This window comes from Chelonia mydas, chromosome 11 (genome assembly GCF_015237465.2).
Source record: "Chelonia mydas isolate rCheMyd1 chromosome 11, rCheMyd1.pri.v2, whole genome shotgun sequence".
NCBI classification, from domain to species: Eukaryota; Metazoa; Chordata; order Testudines; family Cheloniidae; genus Chelonia; species Chelonia mydas.
Window position 1 is genome coordinate 57,425,959 of NC_051251.2, and position 22,365 is coordinate 57,448,323.

The following is a 22,365-nucleotide window of genomic DNA, read 5'->3' on the forward strand; positions in this document are numbered from 1 at the left end:
TTTAACCATCTTCATGGAGCACTGGCTGCTGAGACACACAGAGCCTATGGGCTACCTCTTCTTATGACAAAGATCAGGTGCAGGTCACAATGTAGAACTCTAATGGCCACTCAAAAAAAGGCCCTGTAGACTCCAGTTTGGTCACAAATGCTCCAGATGAATTATTCTCTGTCTGGGACCCCACCCCAATAAATACAATGATTAGAAGCAGACTGTTTTAGATTTGGGATATTAATATTATTAAATTCTGCACAGGAAAATATCCTTGTTAAGAAGAGCTCGGTGGTATCGCATTCTATTCATAAAGAAATAGGTAGCAGGTTTTCTAATTTCAGATGTAGCCTCAAATGATGAAAGAAAATACACAAATGTTTACTACGCTTTTATGGATTTCACACGACCAACTTCCACACCCTAGTGCCAGGCTGGTAATAAGTCCCTATCTGGTTACAGAACATTGTTTGTGAAGATAACAATGTGTGAACATAGAGAAAAATTAAAAATGTGCATTTTTTCCACCTAACAGATTACAATACCTGGAATTCTTATCCCACAGCTGTATTACTAATCAGTGCACAGACTGCCTTTACAATAATGAAGCATTAACCAGTTAGTGTTTACTTTGCCACTAAAATATGTCAGGATAGCTCTTCACATCAGTATCCTAGTCAGTTTTCTACAAAGCAAGTTGCTCAAAGTTTTATTGCATTTAGAAAAGCATCAGAGAATGCTGAACTTCTCACATTGGTCTTATAAATTAGCTGTTTTCCTGTTCACAGAACACTGGTAAAGAGAACTAAAATGATTGTTTATCAATGCATCGTTTAAAAAGAAATCAACTCCAATGATCACGATTGTTGACGAAGTTACTGGCAGCATATCATTATTGGAGAAGGAGGGGCTGGTCTCTCCTCATGCAGAGCAGCTGAGATAGGCTCAGAAAAGGTAAAAAAGATGTACTATCATTTTTTATAAGCTAATACTAATACATCACCACCTTACAGCCCCCCTTGTTTCAACCCTAATACTGATTACAAACCAAACCAATATCCTGCCGTTTTCAGCGGGACTCTAAACTGTCTTGGTGATCAACTAGTTCTATGTCCATGCCTCTGTCACATCTCGCAGCTTGCACACAAATGATCTGTTCTCTAGCAGACTTCATATAAAAAAAAAAAAAAATCAACCTCAAATGATACACTCAGTGTTCCTTCACTATTTGTATGGCGTGTATGGTACAATTTAAAACTGGCTTTTCAGAGTGAGGTAATAAGAGCAATACATTAATAAGAGATCTAGGAGCTGATCAAGCTTTATGGCAATTTCTTCCACTTTTAAGTACAATTTCATGTGTGAGGTTTAACACTACAAAGGAACTGGTGGGCACTAACACTTTGTATGAGAAAAGTGCTCACCAAAGAGAAGCCATTTCTTAACTAATGAAATCAATTTGATATGTGAGGTTTGAATACTAGCCCTTTAAAACACAAACACACAAGCCAACAACAGATGATTACTTTAACCTGTTCATTTTCCAAGACCACACTGCAAAAAAATGCAGCAGCCACTGCACAGGGGGAAGTGGCTATTAGCCTGTGTGAGTCCCTCTCCCACTTGAGCCCTCAGCAGAAGGGTACTGCAAGAGAGAGGTTTCTCCAAGCAAGATGCTCAGCTGGTATGGGTCACTGCATGCAATGGCACGCCTCCTTGGAGCAGATTCCCCGTGAAGCCCCTTCCCTCGATAGATGCCAAAAATCAAATCTTGGCTACTTAACGCAGCCTGTTCCACATGTTAGCTCCCAACACGTTGAGCAACCGTGTTAACGGAGATGAATAGCGCTGTCAAGCAGGAAGCTGGCTCACCAGGATGGAAACAGTGGGATACAGTGACCTTTACATTCAGAGAAAAGTGTCCCTGAAATGGCATGAAGTGTTTTGAAAGAAATCCGAACTTCTTTGCTTGCTTTTATTGTTGTGTTTTGTAACAAAACTCAGTGTCGCTGTACTTGAGTTTTGCTTGGACTCAAATCCTGGACCTCTCTCGAAAAGCAGACTAGCTGACAGAGGAAATTAATCATTATCACACTGTTTTGAAAGAAGTTTTCTTTATGAGCCCGACATTATTATATCCTACATTCCAGGACACTTAGTTTCAAACACCGCTGCTGTTCACATTGAATGCAGCCGAAACCTCATGGCTGCCTTTTATTTTTTTTTTAAATAAGGAAATACTGTCTAAAGCAGCTAAAAAGCCAAATTTCCTAGAAAAACCACTCTTAAATTAGTCTAATTGTGCATTGGTTTTTAAAAGATCATGTCAAGATTGAACTGAAAGTTACGGATTTTGCTTCCAAAAAAGTAAGCATTACCATCTAGTCAATACAAGCCATTCACTTGAAATGCAGAGAAAATCCTTTCAACAGGATCTTGGTTTTCAATTTTTTTCTCAAGAGGTTTTTTTTTTGGTTTTTTTTTTTAAACCTCTTCTCGACTGCCGAAGAATCACCTACACAACTATAGGGTGACATTCAGCTTCCCAAGAGGCTTTGTAGCACTATGCTAGGGAAGCCAAAATAGATATTGGTCTAATATAAAATAATCAGAATAAGCTATCAGTCATAAAAGGAATCCAATAAACATATATCTATCGATCTATCTCTATTAGGGACAAAGTATGGTGCAGCACAACCATTCTTAAATACATAACCTGGTGTTCATGTGTCATGGCCCTAAATGAGGGGGAAAGATAGCTTGCACATATTGTACAATGGCACGCAGCTATACACACAGGCGTACTACATGGCTCCTCTGAATAATGTTCTTTGAGGCAGCAAGCTTAGGGCCTTACAGTAAAGAACAAAGCAAGTCATAACATTTTCTCTGATTGATCAATACCAGCCTTTCATACTTGAGTAGGATTTATCAAACGCTTTCTAAACCAGGTAGAGAGTTTGGGGTTTTACAAGCCCAGTTGTAAGAAATACTACTGATTTAACTGCTTGCTAGGTTTGCCGTTAATTCTCTTGCACAGTGACCTCAGGAGCTATGAAAGGCTGTTTTCTTATGCCAATGAGCATGAAAAAGAATGCAGTGGAATACCTTGTGCCTGAGCTGCAGAACTGTGGGAATACCCCAGAGCCAGGAGCGCCGTCTCCACCAGCTGGCTAAAGAGCACATCTTTGCGAACCAGAACGAACTCTGCATGCTCCTCTCGATTATCGTATTCGAGGGAGGTGTCCAACTGCTCCACCACACAAAAGACAGGAATCATCAAACCTAAGTGAGAAAAGTTTTTAAAAGAATCATCAGTAATAGAGGAACAGGAACAAATAAGTCATTCATTTCTGATTTAAAATGTCAGATTAATACATCTCCTGGAGGGCTCATGTTAGCAGATTCCCGGTTTTCATTCGGCTGCAGAATGGTCTTTCAAGAGAAATAGTGGGTGCCTCATCACTTGACTCATTTAAAACCACACTAGACAACAGTCCAGAGAATACAATGCAGGAACCAATCCCTAACTGGCATGGGGATGAACAAGATGCCCTAATGAGACTTTCCAGATATGTGCTCGAGAGGGATGGGGTGTGGTCATTAATACATGTATAGACTGAAGCCACACAGCCTTTTGCCATATTAAGAAACATTCTACAGAAACATGCAGTAACAGGCTCGCATTGTTCGTAGGAAAACCCACCCTGTTAGCAAGTGCTGGTCCTGCAGAATCACTGAGGCAGTTCATTATCTCCCCGTGATATAAGGCATGAGGGGGTAGTGGTCTAGAGAGGATCTAGGTATGGACTAAGCAGTCCTAGGAGAGGAAGTTTAGAAGCAGCCCAGACTTGGGAGAAGGTTTGGGCAGGGTTGTTTAATTTTGTTTTATTGCAAGTTCCTTTCATGACTCCTGGCAGGTTTGCATCTGCTACAACTTGTGTGGCCTGTGTTTGAAACAGACTAGGGAAGCTACCTTTCACATAACATTACCTGTAACAATGTTATCATCCTTCCTTTTCAAACTGCTGATTAGCTCTGCTTTAGAAGTTTATTAATTGGCTACATATACTTCTGAGTCACTAAACATGCTGGAAATCATTGTGAGGCTGGAGATGTATCTCAGCCTAAAATAGTTTAACTAGTTCCTACCTATACAGTCTAATAAAAGGAGTTCCTTTAGGTCTATTATTGATGGGGGAAAGCTCATTCTAAAGAACAGCAGTATAGCGCTCTCTCTAACAGCAAATAAAAGAAAAACAACTAGCTATTTTTAGGTTATGTTAAGGATAACAATCATTGTGCTACTGTATTGCACATTCAAGCAAAATACAGGGAAAACTGCATTTCAAGAAGTCAACTCTCCTTCCTTAAGAAGCCAATTAAAACCTCTTCGAGGTATCCACTACAGTTCGGATCAAGCTTTGGTTAAAGATCACTTCTATACACTGACTGAAGTTTCTGGTTCTTTAGGCATTTTCTTGGGGAAAAGCTACATTCCATTTTAGAATCACAGCCCTACAGGAGACAGTGAAGTCAATGACAACCATAGGAGGCCAAACTAATGGACTCAAATCCTTATCAGCTCTTGGTGCAAGAGACGAAACTCATTTAAAAATAAAATGAAAAGTACACAACTCTCAATCGTTACATTAGACACTGATCAGGTTCCCTTTGACAAGTACAGTAGTGTTGGTTGTAATAGTAACAAGCTCAGGAATGAACCTCTCACTATCAGATTGCTGCGATTCATTTTGTTTTAATTAAAAAATGTTTAACTGAAATAGTTCGCAGTTCTGCTAATACAACATCCATAGTCATATTGCTCCTTGTCTTATTTCTTAACTCTTGGATTCTGGTACATGACCAAGGGTTTTGCAAGCTCAAATAGCACCGTTTATTCTTAATGTACTCAAGAACATGTACCATAAAGCCATCCGGCTTCTTTGCCGGAAAGATGTTATGGAATTGATCCTGCTCCTGTTGAAGCCAGTGACAAAATTCCTATTAACTTCTATGACCCTAGGATTGAATCCTAGTTGCCTGTAAATCACACAAATTTCAGTCTCTCTGTAAGTGAAAATCTTCTGTTTCTATTCAGATATGGTTTGTCATACTACTTTTGATGCCCAATTTATCATTAGTAATGCCAACAATCTGTGGTGTAACTATTAATATGTTGTGAGACAAGTTTATGATGATTATAGTAACAAGAGGCCAAATTCAGACGCAATACTAATGGCTGCATAAATTACAATTTGGTAAATTAGCACAAGTGGGTGAATGCAAGCTTATAAGAGAGGGGCGTGCTGTTGCATCTTTTATCCTCCTACTGGTTGCTTTTCTTGCTACAACCCTGTCTATCTGCCCCCTTGACATATAGGTTATATTGATTCCCCATGCAATTTATACTATCATTTACGTCTTCTCTGCAGAAGAAGCTCTCAATTGCTGGAAGTAGAATTGCTCACAGTTTAAATTTGGAGTGGCAGGATGAACCCACAGTATTATTGCAGATCCTCCGTAATGCTCCCAAATACTGGCTTTTAAAATGGTCCTTTCCCACCACTGCTTGCTGGAAGTTCTGCTACAGAGATGGGGTTTCCAAGGACAGCATCTCTGAGCTTTGTGGCCCGGCAGAAATGACAATAAGCTGCTAATAGTACATTAAAAAGAATGGGGGGCAAGGGGCAAAGGGCAAATTACCACATCCTCTATTGCTAATGGGGTTTTGTGCCTGTGGCTACAACCCCTAGAACTTTAACACCAATCCTACTTTCCTAAAGACTGATGGTAAATCCAACTCTCCCCAGAAAATCTCATTCCAAAGAAGTATCACCTGCTTTGCCCTTTATTTAGCATTGGACAGAGTAAAGCTATCATTTCTTCCACAGATTTATTACCTCAGAGTTCCCTGTTTCCTGACAATCTGAGTGAATAAATTAACATTCTTTACTGTACATTAAAAATGAGAGAAGAAAACATTTTCGGCTGGAAGCCAATGCCACTCTCACAGACTGATATACACAACTTCTCACACCTAGGTACGTATATTACACCTGTCTCATACTCAACGCTAATACAATAGATTTAAAGTAGAGCTGTGTAAATTAGTCAATGCTCTGCAACAGCCCCAGTCAGAGAATTTATAGCAATATTTACAAAGCTGGGACCGTGAGCTTAGACATGAAGCCTTGTATGTGCTGATGGAGTAAGGCAAAACAAGCCTTTACTTAGTTAGTTTTAACTTTGCTTGGTTCTCTTCCCATTCCTGATCATCCAGAAACTACAACACACAAAAGAAAATCTCTGGTCCTAAAACTGTGTGTATTTGGTTTCCCAGATTTACAAAGGCGCTTCAGCGGGTCTTTATAACTCATGGTACAGGACATAAAACTATATGATTTTCATATACAGAGGTTACAAGAGGTGGACTGGAGGCAAGAGGGAATATTTTTTCGTTCTGAAAAGGATAAATGCAATGCCAGAATGCACAAAGGCATTCATATTAAGCTGCTTCCTTTTTTTTATTTTTGTTAATTTATTTAAATGCAGCAACTTAGTTGCTTTTCTGCATAAAATTCAGATGGTGCTTTAACCCTGAACACATAGCATCAGTTGAAACACATAAGTAAAAAACAAGATCCTAGAAAACAGCACATGCTTTCATGACAGCACTGGTACATAAAAGCCGCTCTCTGCACTCTGAGGAAGAGGCCAGTTCACAGTCCAATGTATGACAACTGTGCACAAACTGCTTTGACTATAACTGTTTATGCCTGCGTACATTTTCCAAATCTGGGGGGTTTAAACTTCACGATTCCCTTTCCAGTCACAGGGAGTTGAACAGCTAAGGCTTTGCACCTGGCTTTCCTTACTTTTTAGGCAAACTATTCAATTTCTTTTCTGAGCCTGGCCGAAGGTGCAGAGAGAGAGACTAGAAAGAAAGCACCACTGAAATCACGTACCTGACATTTGTATTTTACTGTACATTTTCTCCTCCTTGTCAAGTTCATTCTGCTGTGAACAGTTCCTTAGTAAATAAAATACATCCATAAAAATTAGAGTGTGGGCATTAAAAACGGAAGGTTTTTCTGAAATTGTCTAAGTCGTCTTCATTCAAGAAGTAGTTTTTGCATATATCTGTGTACAAACTTTCTTCAGTTTAACTAAAAGTTGAGGTAATTTAAAAAAAAAAACCCAAACAATGTATTGAACTAAATCAATACAGAGTTCTAAACCAATATAAGAATGTCTACACGGGTTTCCACCAGTTTAATTAGATCAACTTGAAGAAAACAAATATTTTTAGTTAAACCAGTGTAAGCTGTGTGTGTATGGACCAGCCCCTTTCAAATGACTATTTCAAGGCACAATATGGTGCTGAGTCTTACACTGTTTTTATTTATGTTTCAAGTGTTATCTAGACCAATGTGTGCTTAAAGTGAGTAATAAACTGCACTCTACAGTCACTGGACTTGCACACGTTGTCCATTTGCTTGCTAACACCATGCATTTGGTATCTCCAAATGTGGGGAAAAAAGAAAGGATGTGGAGAGCTGGTGATGATGTTAAATAAAAATGCTATATATACTCGCCCCTCTATCCCCACTGAATGGGAAGCACTATTTATCCTAATAAATATAATACAAAGATCGGCCAATAAGAATAGGATGCAATAAAATGTGTCTTTTCAGATTAAAATGTGTTTTCATCAGGCAAAATTTTGAACTCTGTCTAGGTGTTATTTAATTTAATCTAATTTGAACAATTTCCAAACATCATCTTGATTAATTTCAACAGCATGATGTTATAGAAAAATTTACTGTACGGGGGTTCTCTAGAAGCGAATTAATAAAGGAGCCAAGTTCTCAGCTCTGAGTAACACAAGGTTTTAAGACTTCCCAGATTTCTAGTGGGAATACTTCATAGCACAAGCATGTTTTCTTTTGGGAGTTAAACCCACCAAAATTATTAAAAATTGAGATCAAATGGTGGTGTAAAACCCAAAGGAAATCATGCGATAGTGGAGAGATTTTTATCAAATGAAAAAAGTAGAAAATAAAGTTTTTACAGCACACGCACACAAGGTAATCTCCTTCACAGACAGACAAAGCTAACATCTATGATTTGATGTTCAGAAACCAGGGCATTTACTGACACTTAATAGACTACAGAAAACCCTCCATTATTGCATAAGAAAGCAGGCTTTGCCTAGTAGAGATTCTAAACAAAGGCCACAAAATAATCAAGCCCCTCTCAAACACAGAGGGCCAAATTCAGCCCTGGGTCAAGCAAACACAATTCCAATGACTTCAATGGAGCTGAGCCTGATTACACCAGAACTGAATTTGGCCCAGAGTGTGACTACATACCTTTCCTAAATCCAGTGTACAGAAAAGATAGTATCAAATCTGCAGAGGAAGCTAAAATTAGTTACAATCCCCCCCCCCAAACACACATACCCTGATGAGAGACCGCATCTCCGTTTTGCAATACAACACTTGTCTTATGGAGGGACCAATTCTGCAAGCCTTCTAGATGCAGAACTGCCAATGACTTCAATGGGATCTCTGCACAAGATGGTTTTCATGACTGGGCCCCCATTTTCATGATAGAATCTATCTCAATACAACTCCATCTGCAACACAGAGTTTATCTGGACAATTCCCTCTGATAAAAGTCATACAGTATATTTAACAAAAAAAAAATTGTTCTCCCCTCTGATACTAAAATCATTCTAGAGGAGCAAAACTGAAAGATTTCTTAAATCTGATTTGGTTTCCACCAATCATGTACTTTTCCCTCTAGAGGGGCATTTCATGTAAGGTGGACAGTGAAAAGGAACAGGTCAGTTTCTTTTGAGTCAGTCACTTTCAGAATCTAATGCACTAGGAGAAAGCTGAATTTAAAAAAAAATACAATGAAAATATTTGTTATCCAATTCTCCCATACTTTCTTTTAAACAAATGCTAATTCTGACAGTATCCCTTCAAGAATTCAGAAATCAGAATTCACATAGCAAAAAGAGCTTTTCCTCTGTTCTCTTCCTCATTAGGATCCACCGCCTAGTCCCACTATTTAAAAAGGTAGGAACCTCTAGAATTTAACAATTCCCAGTTCTCTAGAGCTACCTGAATTTCAGCATTGAAGAGCTCCATCCCACATTCCCATGCAAACAAAGCAATAGCCGTATTTGCCTAGTCCCCTGTGTAACTGCATAATTTCCACTCTTGAAAATCATATTGTGCAACACCAACCAACAAGATAAGCTCAGCAGCAAGGCTACCATAGCTCCAAAAATGGTATAATCGGAAGACCCTGCAACAACTCTGAGAAATGAACATCTCACACAAATACGAATAAGACTTCTATTTGAGCTTCACTAGCTGAACGCAGATATTCTAAAGTGTGCCAAAGAGCTTTTTGAGAAGAGAGAGGCCAAGAGTATTAGAAAAAACAGTTCACCATTCTTATCTTCACCCCACTTTTATTGAAAGCATTGCTCAGCTCTAGCTGGGGGGTGATGTGAGATCTTACAGATAAAATCCTACAGAGTCCAATTAAAGATTTAATATTTAGGACACATGATAGACTGAATAGATGCATAGATACTGTTTCTAAAGTGCAACATACCTATCACTCTTTGTGCTTAAGAGATCATAGCAATGCAGCACAGTAGAGTGGTTGAAGAAACAAAGCTCAAAAACTTCAGCAGGTATTAGTCATGTTCTCTCAGAATCGCCTTCAAGTGATCCATAAATCTTAAATATAATTACATTTGACAGAATATATGCTGTTGGCAGTTAACCTGTTTACAATAAAAGCTTGGTTTGGGTAAATGGACTGTACTTCAGTCTTAAATAACTAACACAAACCTACGTTTGAGGTAGAGAATTCTTTCACTGTAAATGTTTTTACTGAGGACCGGGGGAATTACTTTGCAGCTTGTTTTCCACTAACCACTTGGAAAAACGTGAAAACCGCTACATGTATCCAGGAATGAGGCTAACTGGAATTCTATATGTTAGAATTAGTGATTATATCGAGACCATCACAACATTATGGTGCTGCCCAAAAATAAAAAATTAGCTCAGTAGGGCAAAAACTTCATCTTTACACAATCACAACACTTGCCTATATGGCACTCCAGCTTTTTTAGGTTACTTGTGAGCTAATGAACATTTGTACTAGGACTGGCAGAATTTTAACTGGTTAACTCCTGCTCTTTAATGGTTTATATACCAGTTGTAAAAATTTCCTCCAGACTGAAATTTGGCCTAGAAGAAGATCTCAGCCTCCAGATGTATTTTTTCAAATACTATAGCATGGCTCCCTTTTTTGGGAGGACTGAGGGGATAGAGTACAGACATTACCTTTCTCCACCTTTTCCTCCCCTCCAACTCTCAGTATTTAATTCAACCCTAGTCAGGAAATACTCTTCTACATATTGTGTTGTAGTCAGTGGTGATGGGAAACCACAGCATACTGCTTACATCATTCTGCAGCTTCCAGTCCTTCTGAGGCATCAGTCCCCCTACCATCGCCACTCTCCCTGCTCTCTAGAATTTTCACAAATAAATCACCAGCATAACCGCAAACTTCCCCCTGTTCCGACAGTTTAGCCAGCCCAAGGATTCTTTTTCTAAGTGAAACACAGCTACACTGTTTAACAGGAAATGCTCTAGGCCACTAGGCCATGACACGAACCTATTACTGAACTCATAACATGATTTGATAATACTGCAGTTTTACATAAGACGATATAAATAAAATACACTTAACTGGCATGTTTAGACTAAAAAGAAACATAAGAATAGGTATAATGCTGAATCTCCATGCCCCTCTCACCCTACTGCATCCCCAATAGGAAGTTGTAGCTCATGGGACACACAATCACCCTATATGCCAAATAAGAGAATCTCAGCTGCCTCTGATAACCAAGCACAAAAGGATGGGAATTCAGAGTTTGTCATCTCCTCTGGTTTAGCACAGGAGTTTTGTGCCTGCATTTTCTTCACTCCCTAAGACATACCCATAGGCTAGTACGTCTCCACTTCTCCATCGGTAAAGCAAGGATGATAATGCATACCACAAAGTTGTGTTGTGAGGTTCTGAGAGTCTTGGATGCCTGGCAGCATACAAATGCAAATCATCATTGCCATTATTCTAGCCTAAAACTTTACCCCGCACCCCTCTTCTCTCCCACAAAAAAAGGCAACAGAAAATACTGATGTCCATGAAAGTTGTATGCATGCGTCAAGGGCAGTGTATGGCCTTCAAAATATATATTAAAAAACGAACATGAATCCATTACAGTACCTTCCTAAATAAAACAGCTAAGTTGTTTTCAATTTCCTTTTTAAAAATACCCCACAGCACTACTTTACAATATGAATTAATGGAAAATGTACTAAGATTTCACTTAAAAATAGTGAAGGAAGGAAGCCCTTTTGGAATTTTTTTTTTTTTTTAAGTATCTTAAGCTGTTAAGTGATATTTGCTTTTGGTTCCTAGAACTTAAAAACAAGACTGGAGTTTGGGGTTTTGTATGTTTTTATTTTACTTATGCAACTAAAGTTTTTTTAGGGATTAAGATTCTCTAATTCTGGGTGGAACTTGGCATAATTTTAATGACTATGTTATAAAGCCCTTAAAACTAAAATAGACCTGTGACTTTGGCAGCGCTAGTAGGTGCCACCATATTATATAAATTTTAGAGTAAAAACCCTCTTCTAGCAGAAAGATTTTAATGAAGGTTCTGTTACATAGTCTCCTAGCAATGGAATGCATCTCTCAGAATGTAAAAGCACAGCTTTCTTAGTTGCTTTAGATTTCATTTCTAAAGAAGAGCTAAGTAACACACTCCGACTTGTTTAGCATCTTCACTGGAACTCACTATTAAAGCTCTCTCCCTCCTTGATCCCCAGCCCTCTGTGCACTACCCCAACAGCAACGTAAGGGAACAGGAGAAAAGAAGAATCAGTCCTCACCTTACCAGAGAAGTAGCTGACAGAGGGACCGAGGGAACGCAGCAGCCTAACTGTAGCAGTTCAAGTCCAGTTCCAGACTCCAGCAGCAAGGAAAAGAGGGGACTGATCTGCAACCCTCACCTTTGCGCCCTCTTCCCTATTCCCATTTAGACTATGTCTACACTAGAAAAACTGCTCATTTCTGAAACTGGGTGTCACCCATGGATGCAGCCACACTGGAGCCGGGCACAGTTTAGCAGGAAACATGGACAAGAGCTAACTACAGTCAATCCATTGTTAACAAGTCGGGTCCAAGCATGGTTACTGAAACAGTCCTGAACACAGTATGACTTTGTCTACACTTTCAGCCATGGTTCAGCTGCTCCCATTGCTGAAATCCATTGTCAGCAAGAGAGAGTTTTCCAAGTACAGACAGAACCATTGAGACCTGTCTACAGACAACACCAAGCAAACGTGAAGGAAGGAAGGAAGGAATCCACACCCTAGCGAGGAGGGAAGCTGATGAGATCTTCCTGTCACTTTTAGGAAGCAGCTGATCTGCTCCATTCACATTCTCTTTCAGCACATTGCCTGCAAAAAGCCTTCAGGGAGAGTGGGCATGGGGCACAAGCACATCGGAAATTATGACTCAGCATCTTTACCTGCAGGTCCCCAGCCACAGTCTGGTTTGTCTCGCATGGAGGGTGCCAATACTTTGATCTGTGTTAACTGAGGGAAGGAAAGCAAGGGCTGCAGAGGAAACCGTATACCTCCGCAGCAGAAGGAGTAGTACCATCTCTCTGTTTAAAATTTAGCCCCCTTTTTAGTAATGCTCTCTTAAGAGGTGGTACCGTACATTTACCATGCGGTTTTTAGCAGTAGCCATGCCTTTACCAAACAGGTCACAAGGGAAAGGAATTCCATTTAACAGCCACTAGAGCTTCACAACTACATATTTATTTTGTTCAGCCAGCGCGCTATATTTGGCCACAACCTCCAGAGGGAAAAAGAATCTGCTAGGGCAGCCCTACTGTGTGGATTTGGAGGCGTCAACTACCCATGCTTTGGGGGCTCTCCAGAAAGGATTGCTACAACATGGTACACACAGGACTATACTGGAAGGACTGGCACCTCATCTACTGCAGAATGCAACTGCTTGCTTACTTAGAGGCCGTTCCTTCTCCCTTACCCCTAAGATTCCCTAAGTTTACATGGGTAGCATATGATAACGAGCATCTCCAATCATATTGAGTAACAAAAGGGAGGATTAAACAAGTGACAGAAAAAATTATTTTACGATTAAATCAGAGATAATGCCTAACCTTAGCTTTAGCATCTTAGTAGTATATAGTTACTAGGCGTTCATCCATATCTGCCCTTGTGAAGAACCCAAGTCAAAGATCTTCTACGATAATAAATATAAACATCAGCTAACAAACAAGATGAAATAAACTAAAAAACATTTCAGTTCCTCTGCATTTTCTCCAAGTCTAAAAATTGGTAGAGTGTATGACAGGTCCACCTCATTTTTCTTAATGATGTTTTTATTATTCTTTCACTCAATTAAAGCAGAAATGGATATTGCATCTCCTGACTGTATAATTGTTATTGTAATCTGTTTTCGATCACTGCTTGGGAAATGGGTCCAAAACAACATAAACTATCCACAGCCTCAGAATACAAGTCATTTTCTTTTACTACGATACTTAGAGACATCTATCATGCAGCTCTGCTAGCATGTTTGTATTATGGCAACAAAAGTTATTTGTAAGTTAGGAAAAGACATTATGAAAAATCACCTTTTACTCCAAAGTAATGTATAACACCTAATTTATAACTTCATTCCTTAGTAGCCATTCAAAATATCAAGCCTGAAAACTGTGCACATTTAATTTTTAATATGTAAAGAGAGGAAATGCATATAAACTAAAAATACAGCACAAAATATGAATTTATATTATTTTGGCTATATAGTCTAGTTATGGTTTGGAAAATAACTTGCTTCATTTCCAATATATGCCTATCAGTGATATTTATGACAAAAGAACTCTTCATGCGTTTATATTACTAGGATATATGGTATTTTACTTAAGTTTTCCCACTTATTTGAAGCTTCAGCCCAAATGAAGATAAAATGAGCAACTTCTAGATAGTATAGCACTAAGTGAAATGAACAAATTGTGGGTGATATTCAGTGATAGATGAAGTAGTACATTTGCTTTCACATAAGATGCTAATATAATAAGTAAAGCATCTTGAAAAAGAAAGTAACCTTGTGGCTAAAGTAAGATAAAAAGCAAGGTTTTGGTATGAAGAATTTCCACAAAACAGTCTTTGCCCGATCTAGTGCTTTTGAAAAGGCTTGCACATCTTAAAAAAAAAGAAAGAAAGAACACATAGGCAAAGGAGGACACTGGAGTAGAAGCTGTTTATATTTAACTTTGAAAATGCAATGTGTATATGGCCGAAGTGCAGGATGCATCAATTTCATATGAAAAGTAGTTGGATGGTAGGGTTGGGTTGGTTGAAGGCTTCCTCTTAACCTTCTTACCTTTGTTGGCATTGCTGCAGACAAATTTATGTCATTATTCTGACTATTTAATATGACATGTACTATAATCTACCCGCCGAAAAAAGAAGTGTTGGTTTGACCTCAGGGACAGCAGCATGACTAACGAGGCACAAACTGGAATCCATGTAATTCTATTCAGAAAACAAGACGTACTTAACTCCTATCCACAACTACCTGTTCCTCTTTCATTTTCTCTCTATCCCTAACGGAATTTCAGACAGCTTATACACGTTATAGTGCTACTTTTTTTTCTTAACAAAATTGAGTGTAGCAGCTACTAACAATTTCGCATTTGACACAAGGTTTAAAATCTCTAGTGCAGACATGCACTCTCCCCTCCGGCATGCAAATGAAAATAATAGAACTCTATGGCTCACACTGCACCACGTTTACATTTACAGTCATTTGGCACCGCGGTAAGTCATCCCTGCAGCTTTGTGTCAGGCAGAAAAGTGTGTTAGTCCTGATCTGTTAGCAACACTGATTTTCATATTTACTCTAAATGTAGACTTTAAAAAAAAAAAAAAAAAAAAACCAAAAAAAACCAAAGAATCTTACAATCAAACTTATTGTAAGTTCTTATCACATTAGTGGTCTCTAAAATACCTTGCTCACTAACAGAGTTACAACTTTTCACAACTTTCGGGGGGGGGAAAGATGGGAATAATGTTGTTTTAGACCAGGTTTAAAATAAGCATATTTATCAACTATTTCAATCTTTAAGGGAAGTTATCTGAATCTTTTCAGCTGGTGTTATAGTGACAAGCCATTATTAAAACTATCATTCTCTAATCTGAGAGAAGTACAATTCTAAATAGTTAACTCAATCTTTTCCCTCAGTACAAAGACAAAAGAACAATTGCCCACAAAGCGTTTGGTTCAAATAATTAGCTTTTATGAGAAGTTACCGTAGCCGTAGCAACTTTTAAAGTAGATTTTGTAAGAACTCAATTTCAAATCTGCAACGTCAACACAGTTGCCATTTAATGCAAAGAAGGGTTGTTGTTGTTTTTAAATATAATGTATAAATGCAGTAAAAACTTTGTGAATGAACTGAAGAACCTAACACAGGCAGGCTAATGAAAGCACTTATAATTGGGATGAAAGTGTAATTTCTGTATTTTGTACTACTAATAAATTTAAATTAGGTTTTAGGTAACACAGGAAATATATATGTTTTAACTGACTAGCATACAGCAACACACACCGAGCTTAAATATGGGAGCGCTAGGAAGGATTAAATTGTTATTGGTAAATTTTGATAAACATCAATTTCACAATACATACACAAACCAATTAAAAGTATTTCCTTCGATAACCGTCAAAATTTACAGATAGGCAAAGTAAGAAAAATGCTGCTTGAGAACTTATTAGATTGCGATTTAAGGATATTTACATTGTATATTTTGACATACGTAGCTGACAGTTTGTCTTTTAATGATATTAAAGATTTAACTTTTTGAATATCAGCATTTATTATCATTAAATAATAACTGTCTGCCCCCTCCATTGCCTGACCCCCTCCATAATTTCATCCAACTGTGAAATCTTAAATTAATAAAAATTATGGGGGGGGGGGGGAAATGTAGAAAACCCATGATTTTGAGCAACTATTACAACTGAAATAGACAAAAAATGCTTTAAAAATTATCTGTGGCAATCATTTAAAAAAATTGAATTGTGCCAAGCCTAAATAAAGGAGGAAACATTTTTAGCATGACGAGAGGCTACAAAATATATTTTTCTCTGAAGCCATCAAATCCTCAACTGGCTTTTGTCTGTGGTGGCTTTAGTTCGTAAGTCAGTTTCACTTATAGAACAATGTGCAAATGCATCTGTTGCAGTATAGCTGATAGAGTAGGAACCAAAGATGGGTTCATCGTTTCTCTCTCAAAAATGATGCATTTTAACACATTCTGCTACGTTCAAAACGTCTACTTTGTGTTGCCAAAGGAGAACACTCATTTAATAGCTACACATAAAGAGCCTAAATCAGACACTGATTGAGCTAAGTGCCGAGCGACTTCCTTGTGGAGCAAATCACCCACAATTCACATCAGTTCAAGAGGAGTTGATGATACTTAATGCCTTGCAGGATTGGGCCTTTGATCTTGAAATACATTAAGTGTTACCAACAGGCAGGAAAAATCCTGTAAAATTTGAGTTAGCCAAAATAAATTATCCAATTTAAGCTCATTATGCATAGAAAGATAGTAAATGAAGAGCAAACTTGACCAAATTATAACTTTTGCAATAGCGATAAAGCTTTCCTCATTTTAACTACTTTCAGTTATTTCAAAAGGACTTTCTACTTTAAAAAGACCACAGTGAGTTCAAAACAATCGGTCAATTCTAACACTTTACACTACACACACAGCACCAAAGATTCTTCAATGGCCTGATAATTGTTCATTCACAAAGTCAAAATTTCTCTTCTTTAGGACACACAACAATTTTGTGAACGTAAACTACATACTGCAGCAAATGGTCTCAATTTTATAACAGCATAGATGCCAATTTACATTGCCATTTATTGTATCATTTTCAGTGACAAAATATGTTACATGCGCCAGCTTTCTCTTTACATAAGGTCCAAAATACCACTGTGCCCCTTTTTGCTCATGCAGAGGGCATTAAAAATTAGTGTTATCGCACTTTTGTAATTTCATTAAAAAGTACTCAAACTATAATCTCAATTGAAAATGAAGGGCTGTGTATTAAGGTATTAGAGAATATGTGGAAGTCTAGAATACAGATTAGAAATATGAATTGTGACACATTTAACTGATCACAGAAAGCTTATGACTACTTTATTACAAACAATTACATGAAAAACTAGTTTTCATCAACTATTAAATCTTGCTAAAATATTTCACATAGCAAAATAATTTCATTAGGAATATTGATATAGTTAGAAAAGAAAAACAATCGTTTAGCTTCACCTTTAGGAGTTTATCCACAACAGTAAAGTTTAATATTGTTTTCCTTTTGCAAATGACGTCTAAGCTCTTTGTTCAAATTTGGTTGTAAAAATGTAGCTATTTAATGCTCTGCAGCAAAAGTTCCCCGCTGTTCTATACTGCAGCTATTTTGGCGTGGACCTACCACCCTTCCATGTGCATCAAACCAATTCTATTCTACAGGGTCACTGTCTGTTAGAATCACACTGACAGCACCTATCTCAAAGAAATGTCCTGTAAATAACTGACAGTAAATCGGTTCTGTCCTATAAGTACAGCAAGTGTACTGTTTACAGAAAGAAGAATTAACATTTAATTTCTCAAAGATGTTGGTCCCTTTTCTTTTCTTTGGTTCATGATGAAGATAATGGCATCTAGCAATTTACTGTGAGGAGGGGAAAAAAGATGCCTATAGCTACTTCTGAACAGTTGTGGGGGGAAAAAAATCTTATTACAGCTAATCTTCAAGTCTCAAATACATAATGGTCAGTGGTTTTCTGTAGATGGAACTTAGAGTTCCAAAATTACACTAACCATCAAATTATGCCTAGGTCACCGACTGGGTGGATACCCTATATTCTGTTTAATGCATATTTTCAATTACATATATATTTTAAACCAACTGTATCTTTAGTTTAATAACAGACCAAGTATTGAAAACACAGTGAAGGGCTATTTTTCTACCTCAGCAAAAATACAGATGATACACTAGATGACCCCAGAAGAACGACTGTTAAGTTTATTCTCTTTAAGATATCAGCTATGATCAGGAAAGAAAAATAATCTTTTTCAGCACAAAAAGCAGCCCATTTCTAACAATTAATCAGTCTACATCTGCATTACAAGGAGATTCCAGTGTCCCCTTTTCCTTATTCAAATTAGATGAGGGGGTTTTTTCCTAGTGATATACTAGTAATGCATAAAACTAAGAATATGCTTTCTATTTTAATTCATGCTGAATTAAAGCAAAAGAAAATTAGTGTTTTCCAACTATATCGTATATGTGGTATAAGATAAACTACAGTGCATTGCCAATTCCCAAGCTAATAAGGCTTTGCAGCTTTCATAACTTCAATACCTAGACATGTTCAGCCCTTTCAAATAGCAAAAGTACCTTTTTCAGACAGTATTATATTATTCTTCACCTAGATTTGAACAACATCTAAAACCTATTACTTTATTTTACCTGATCTATTTATAAGGAACATTCTCTGTGCAGACAATTAAAACATGTTAACAGTTATTGTAGATAAAATTCAGCTCTAAATGATAGCCTAACAATTTAGAATATAATATCAAATGTGATCAATCTGCCTGCATCAGTCTGTATAACAATGGATATCTCCGTACCCCCTGGCAACAAGGTATTTATATCCTTGAAACAGTTATAGGATAACAAAGATTAACTAGTATTCTTTTGTAAAACTAGCTGCAAGACACTGATTTTGATAGACAGTACTTTTACCACCCTTGATTGGCATTTCTCTGTGTTGAGAGAGATATTAAAACAGATTTCTGAAATGTACTTATGAAGATCAAAATATGTTTAAGCTTTAATGTTAAAAAGCTGAGAACAATCAGCAGTACAAAATTATCAGGAACACCCATAGAAGAATGCACTGCATCAAGAAGATTTTTGATATTTGTAGCTTCCTAGAAGCATTTAAACCATATGGTAGATTTAAGTACTGCTCGTGTAATTTAGTTACAACTGTTTGAAAGTTCTCTCTTTCAGACAAATATTATAAAATTAAATTGCATGTTTTAACAGGTAAACGAAGAAAAAAATAATTGGTATTAAACTGGTTTCAAACTCATTTAAGAAGCAAATATTATACAATTGCTTCCTACCTAAAAGTTGATTGTGTTATTTGGGTTCTACATTTAATTCTTCTATACTGAAGTATTAAATAGCACATTTAGGACATTAATATTTAAGTTACACTCAAGACTCTGAACTCATTTTCTGTCTTCTCAGAAATAAAATACACACATACAAATACAGCTCCATTTACAGACAGGTTTGCAAGCTTAATCAACAATTTTGCAAATCTGAATTTCCTAGCTATTAATCATTCTTTTTTCAAAATCCTTATGGAGTGAATTACTAACTGAGAGGGGACGCCAATTCTAGTAAGTGAATGTTACCCAACAGGAATATAAAGCTGTCAACACCATAGTTCTCCTGCACACTCTAAATTCTCTCCCAGATTTCGTATGTTTTTTAAAGATATATTAGCCTTTTTTCCCAGGGACCCTCTATAAACCCTGCCAGTCACAAACATCTGAGCACTTGTGTTTTATTACATACATGCTTTAAAACAGACTGGTTAGATAACCGGTGAAAGATTTTGGAAAGTGTTGGACTAGCCAGAGCAAAACAAAACTGGACTCTAACACCTTCAGCTGAAGCAAACACCATTGTAAACAGTACAGAAACTTTAAAATCCCCTATTAAAAACAGCCTTGTTTATTTTTTTGTGACCTACACAAGTTTACTACAGCTGCCATAATGGCCCTTTGAATTATGTACATTAGCTACAAAAAAAGTCAGAAGGCAAAACTTCTCCCTAGCAGAGCTGATATACTGTTTGCAGCACTTCATATAAAATACTCTCACTGAAAAATTCAGTGAGAAAAGTGGAACATCCGTGCACTTTAATATTTCTCTCTTTCTCAGGGAAATCATTGTAAGAAAAATGTAATAAACACAAAAAAAAGTTATAAAACTTGTTACCACAGGTCATCAGTCCCACCATAGCTTTAGATAATTTAATTTAAATTTCTCCATTTTTAATGAAAATGTACAGGAATATTTATTCTTGAGATTTAACTAAAAGTGGGCATAATAGAAAAAAAAACATTTCAGCATTTACCTACATAGAACAAATGAAGGGAAACTAAGAGTAATCAAAATGTGATTTGTTAGCGTCTTATTGCCCTGGGGTTCAAATCTTAAAACACGTTCTACAGAATTGAAAAAGATTGTAATTACACTGTCTCTAAACAGAAAAACATTGAAAATATTTTGCTTTTTGAAAAGTATAAGTTTTTTATAAAACACATTTTAAACTTACAAAATAAAAATCAAACTAAGAGCACATCAGCTAAAGTCTTGGAAGTCACTTCACTATGCAACATTTCAATATAGTTTGCTTTTACTGAAGAGTCTTCATCTATGACTAGCACTGGAAAAGTGGTTTATTAACAACTTATTTTTATAGACACGAAGTTTTGTACATGAAAGGATATTATTTTCTAAAACTCTAATATATTAAAAAAGTACTCTTCAAAAGCCAACATTTGAGTGTCACAATTAAAGTGACAAAATTATTACCATTTCAGTGTACATTTGGAGCGATATGAACTTCTGAAACCGACAGACACAGTTATTTGCATTCACAATACATTACTTGGACACAAAGTCAAAGTAATGTGTTCGTAAACATCAAATCTTAAAAAGAAAATGGGAAACATCTCTCTGAAAAATAGATATGCTAGTTTATCCTGAAAGCTTTTCTAAAAAATAAAAATCAATCTTATACAGTGCCATTATCTTATAAAAAAAAATCCACCTTAACTACTTTAGCATTGAGTATTATAGATTCTAGATCAGTATTCAGACAAAAATAAAATTGTTCTTGCTTTCAATATGAACAAGAACTAATGAATAAACTGTATTATGGTACTCAAACTATGAGACACTCAGGCAAGCTGTCTAAAAAACCCAAGGGAAAAAAAAATTCACCATGATTCCCCTACATTTTTAACACTCCAGTCTACATCAAGCTTATAACAAACCAGACAGCAGTGAATGAAAATGTAACCTCTTAAAAGTTTGTCTTCAGAAAGGAAAGTCTTCATGTTAAACTGAATGAAACGCTCCGTACTTCAATAGGCCAGAGGCAATCTGAACCACCAATATAATCACAGAACCCTGTAAACTTCCTTTGGCAAAGCACAGTTGCAATTATAAAGCAACATATATATTCCAAAATGTTTGAAGTCATCCTTTTTTTAAGTGCATTTTAATAGATCTCCAAAACTTTAGTTCCAAGTTCTAATCCTTTCGTTAAAATGAAGCCACAGTCCTTCAGTCTTCTAAAAGGCACCTATGGCTATAATACTTACTTTCTAGCATTTTCAGACAAAACTAGCTAGTTGGATCCCCCTGTTAGCCAGTGAATTATTTTCCTATTAATTTCTAATTGGTATAATACAACAAGTCTTTAACAGTAAAGTTATTTCTCCCTTTGCATACTTTAAAAGAACAAAAACAATCAGAGGTTCAATAAATGGAGGTGAATTCATCAAAAGCACAAGAAACTGCTGAACTTTTCTACCCTTCATTAAGTAAATATACAGATCACTACGATTCGAAAAATACAAGCTGCAGCCTATCAACAAACTTCAGCAATTAGAAAGCCTATTGAGAAAAAATGTTTAAATCAACCATATAATGACAAAACTGTTAAATTAAGTACACAGTCATGTGATGACAAAATTAATGTATCTTTTCTAAATGTCCTTAATACTGACCCTTTCTATTATGAACTGATTAGATTTTTGTATCCATCATGGGCTAGATTTAAAAAAAACAAAACAAAACAAACACCACAAACATATATTACATTAAATAGCTACATTTCTTACTAAATATAAAGATGTCCATGGCCTGCTTTGAAATATTTCTCTCTCTTATTACCTGATCTGCTACAAAACGTTAAAGATATTTTTCGAAATGTAATGTTACATTACATCAATCTAATCAACATCAAAATTAAGAGGAAAAAGCAGGACATTTAAGAGGTCATCGGAGAGTTTAGCTTGAGTAAGTAGTTGCCTGAAAAAAAGCAGCCACTTGTGTCAC

The 22,365-nt window shown here is 36.8% G+C and overlaps 1 protein-coding gene across 3 annotated transcripts in view; it reads right to left on the minus strand.

The window, feature by feature from the left end:
- SATB2 (SATB homeobox 2) overlaps positions 1-22,365 on the minus strand; it is a 166,207-nt gene that overhangs the window by 138,106 nt on the left and 5,736 nt on the right. For all 3 annotated transcript variants that reach the window (XM_043525481.1, XM_037912819.2, XM_037912818.2), the window contains exon 3: positions 3,100-3,276. In XM_043525481.1, the coding sequence (XP_043381416.1) occupies positions 3,100-3,276 (177 nt within the window). The remainder of the gene's footprint in view (positions 1-3,099; positions 3,277-22,365) is intronic.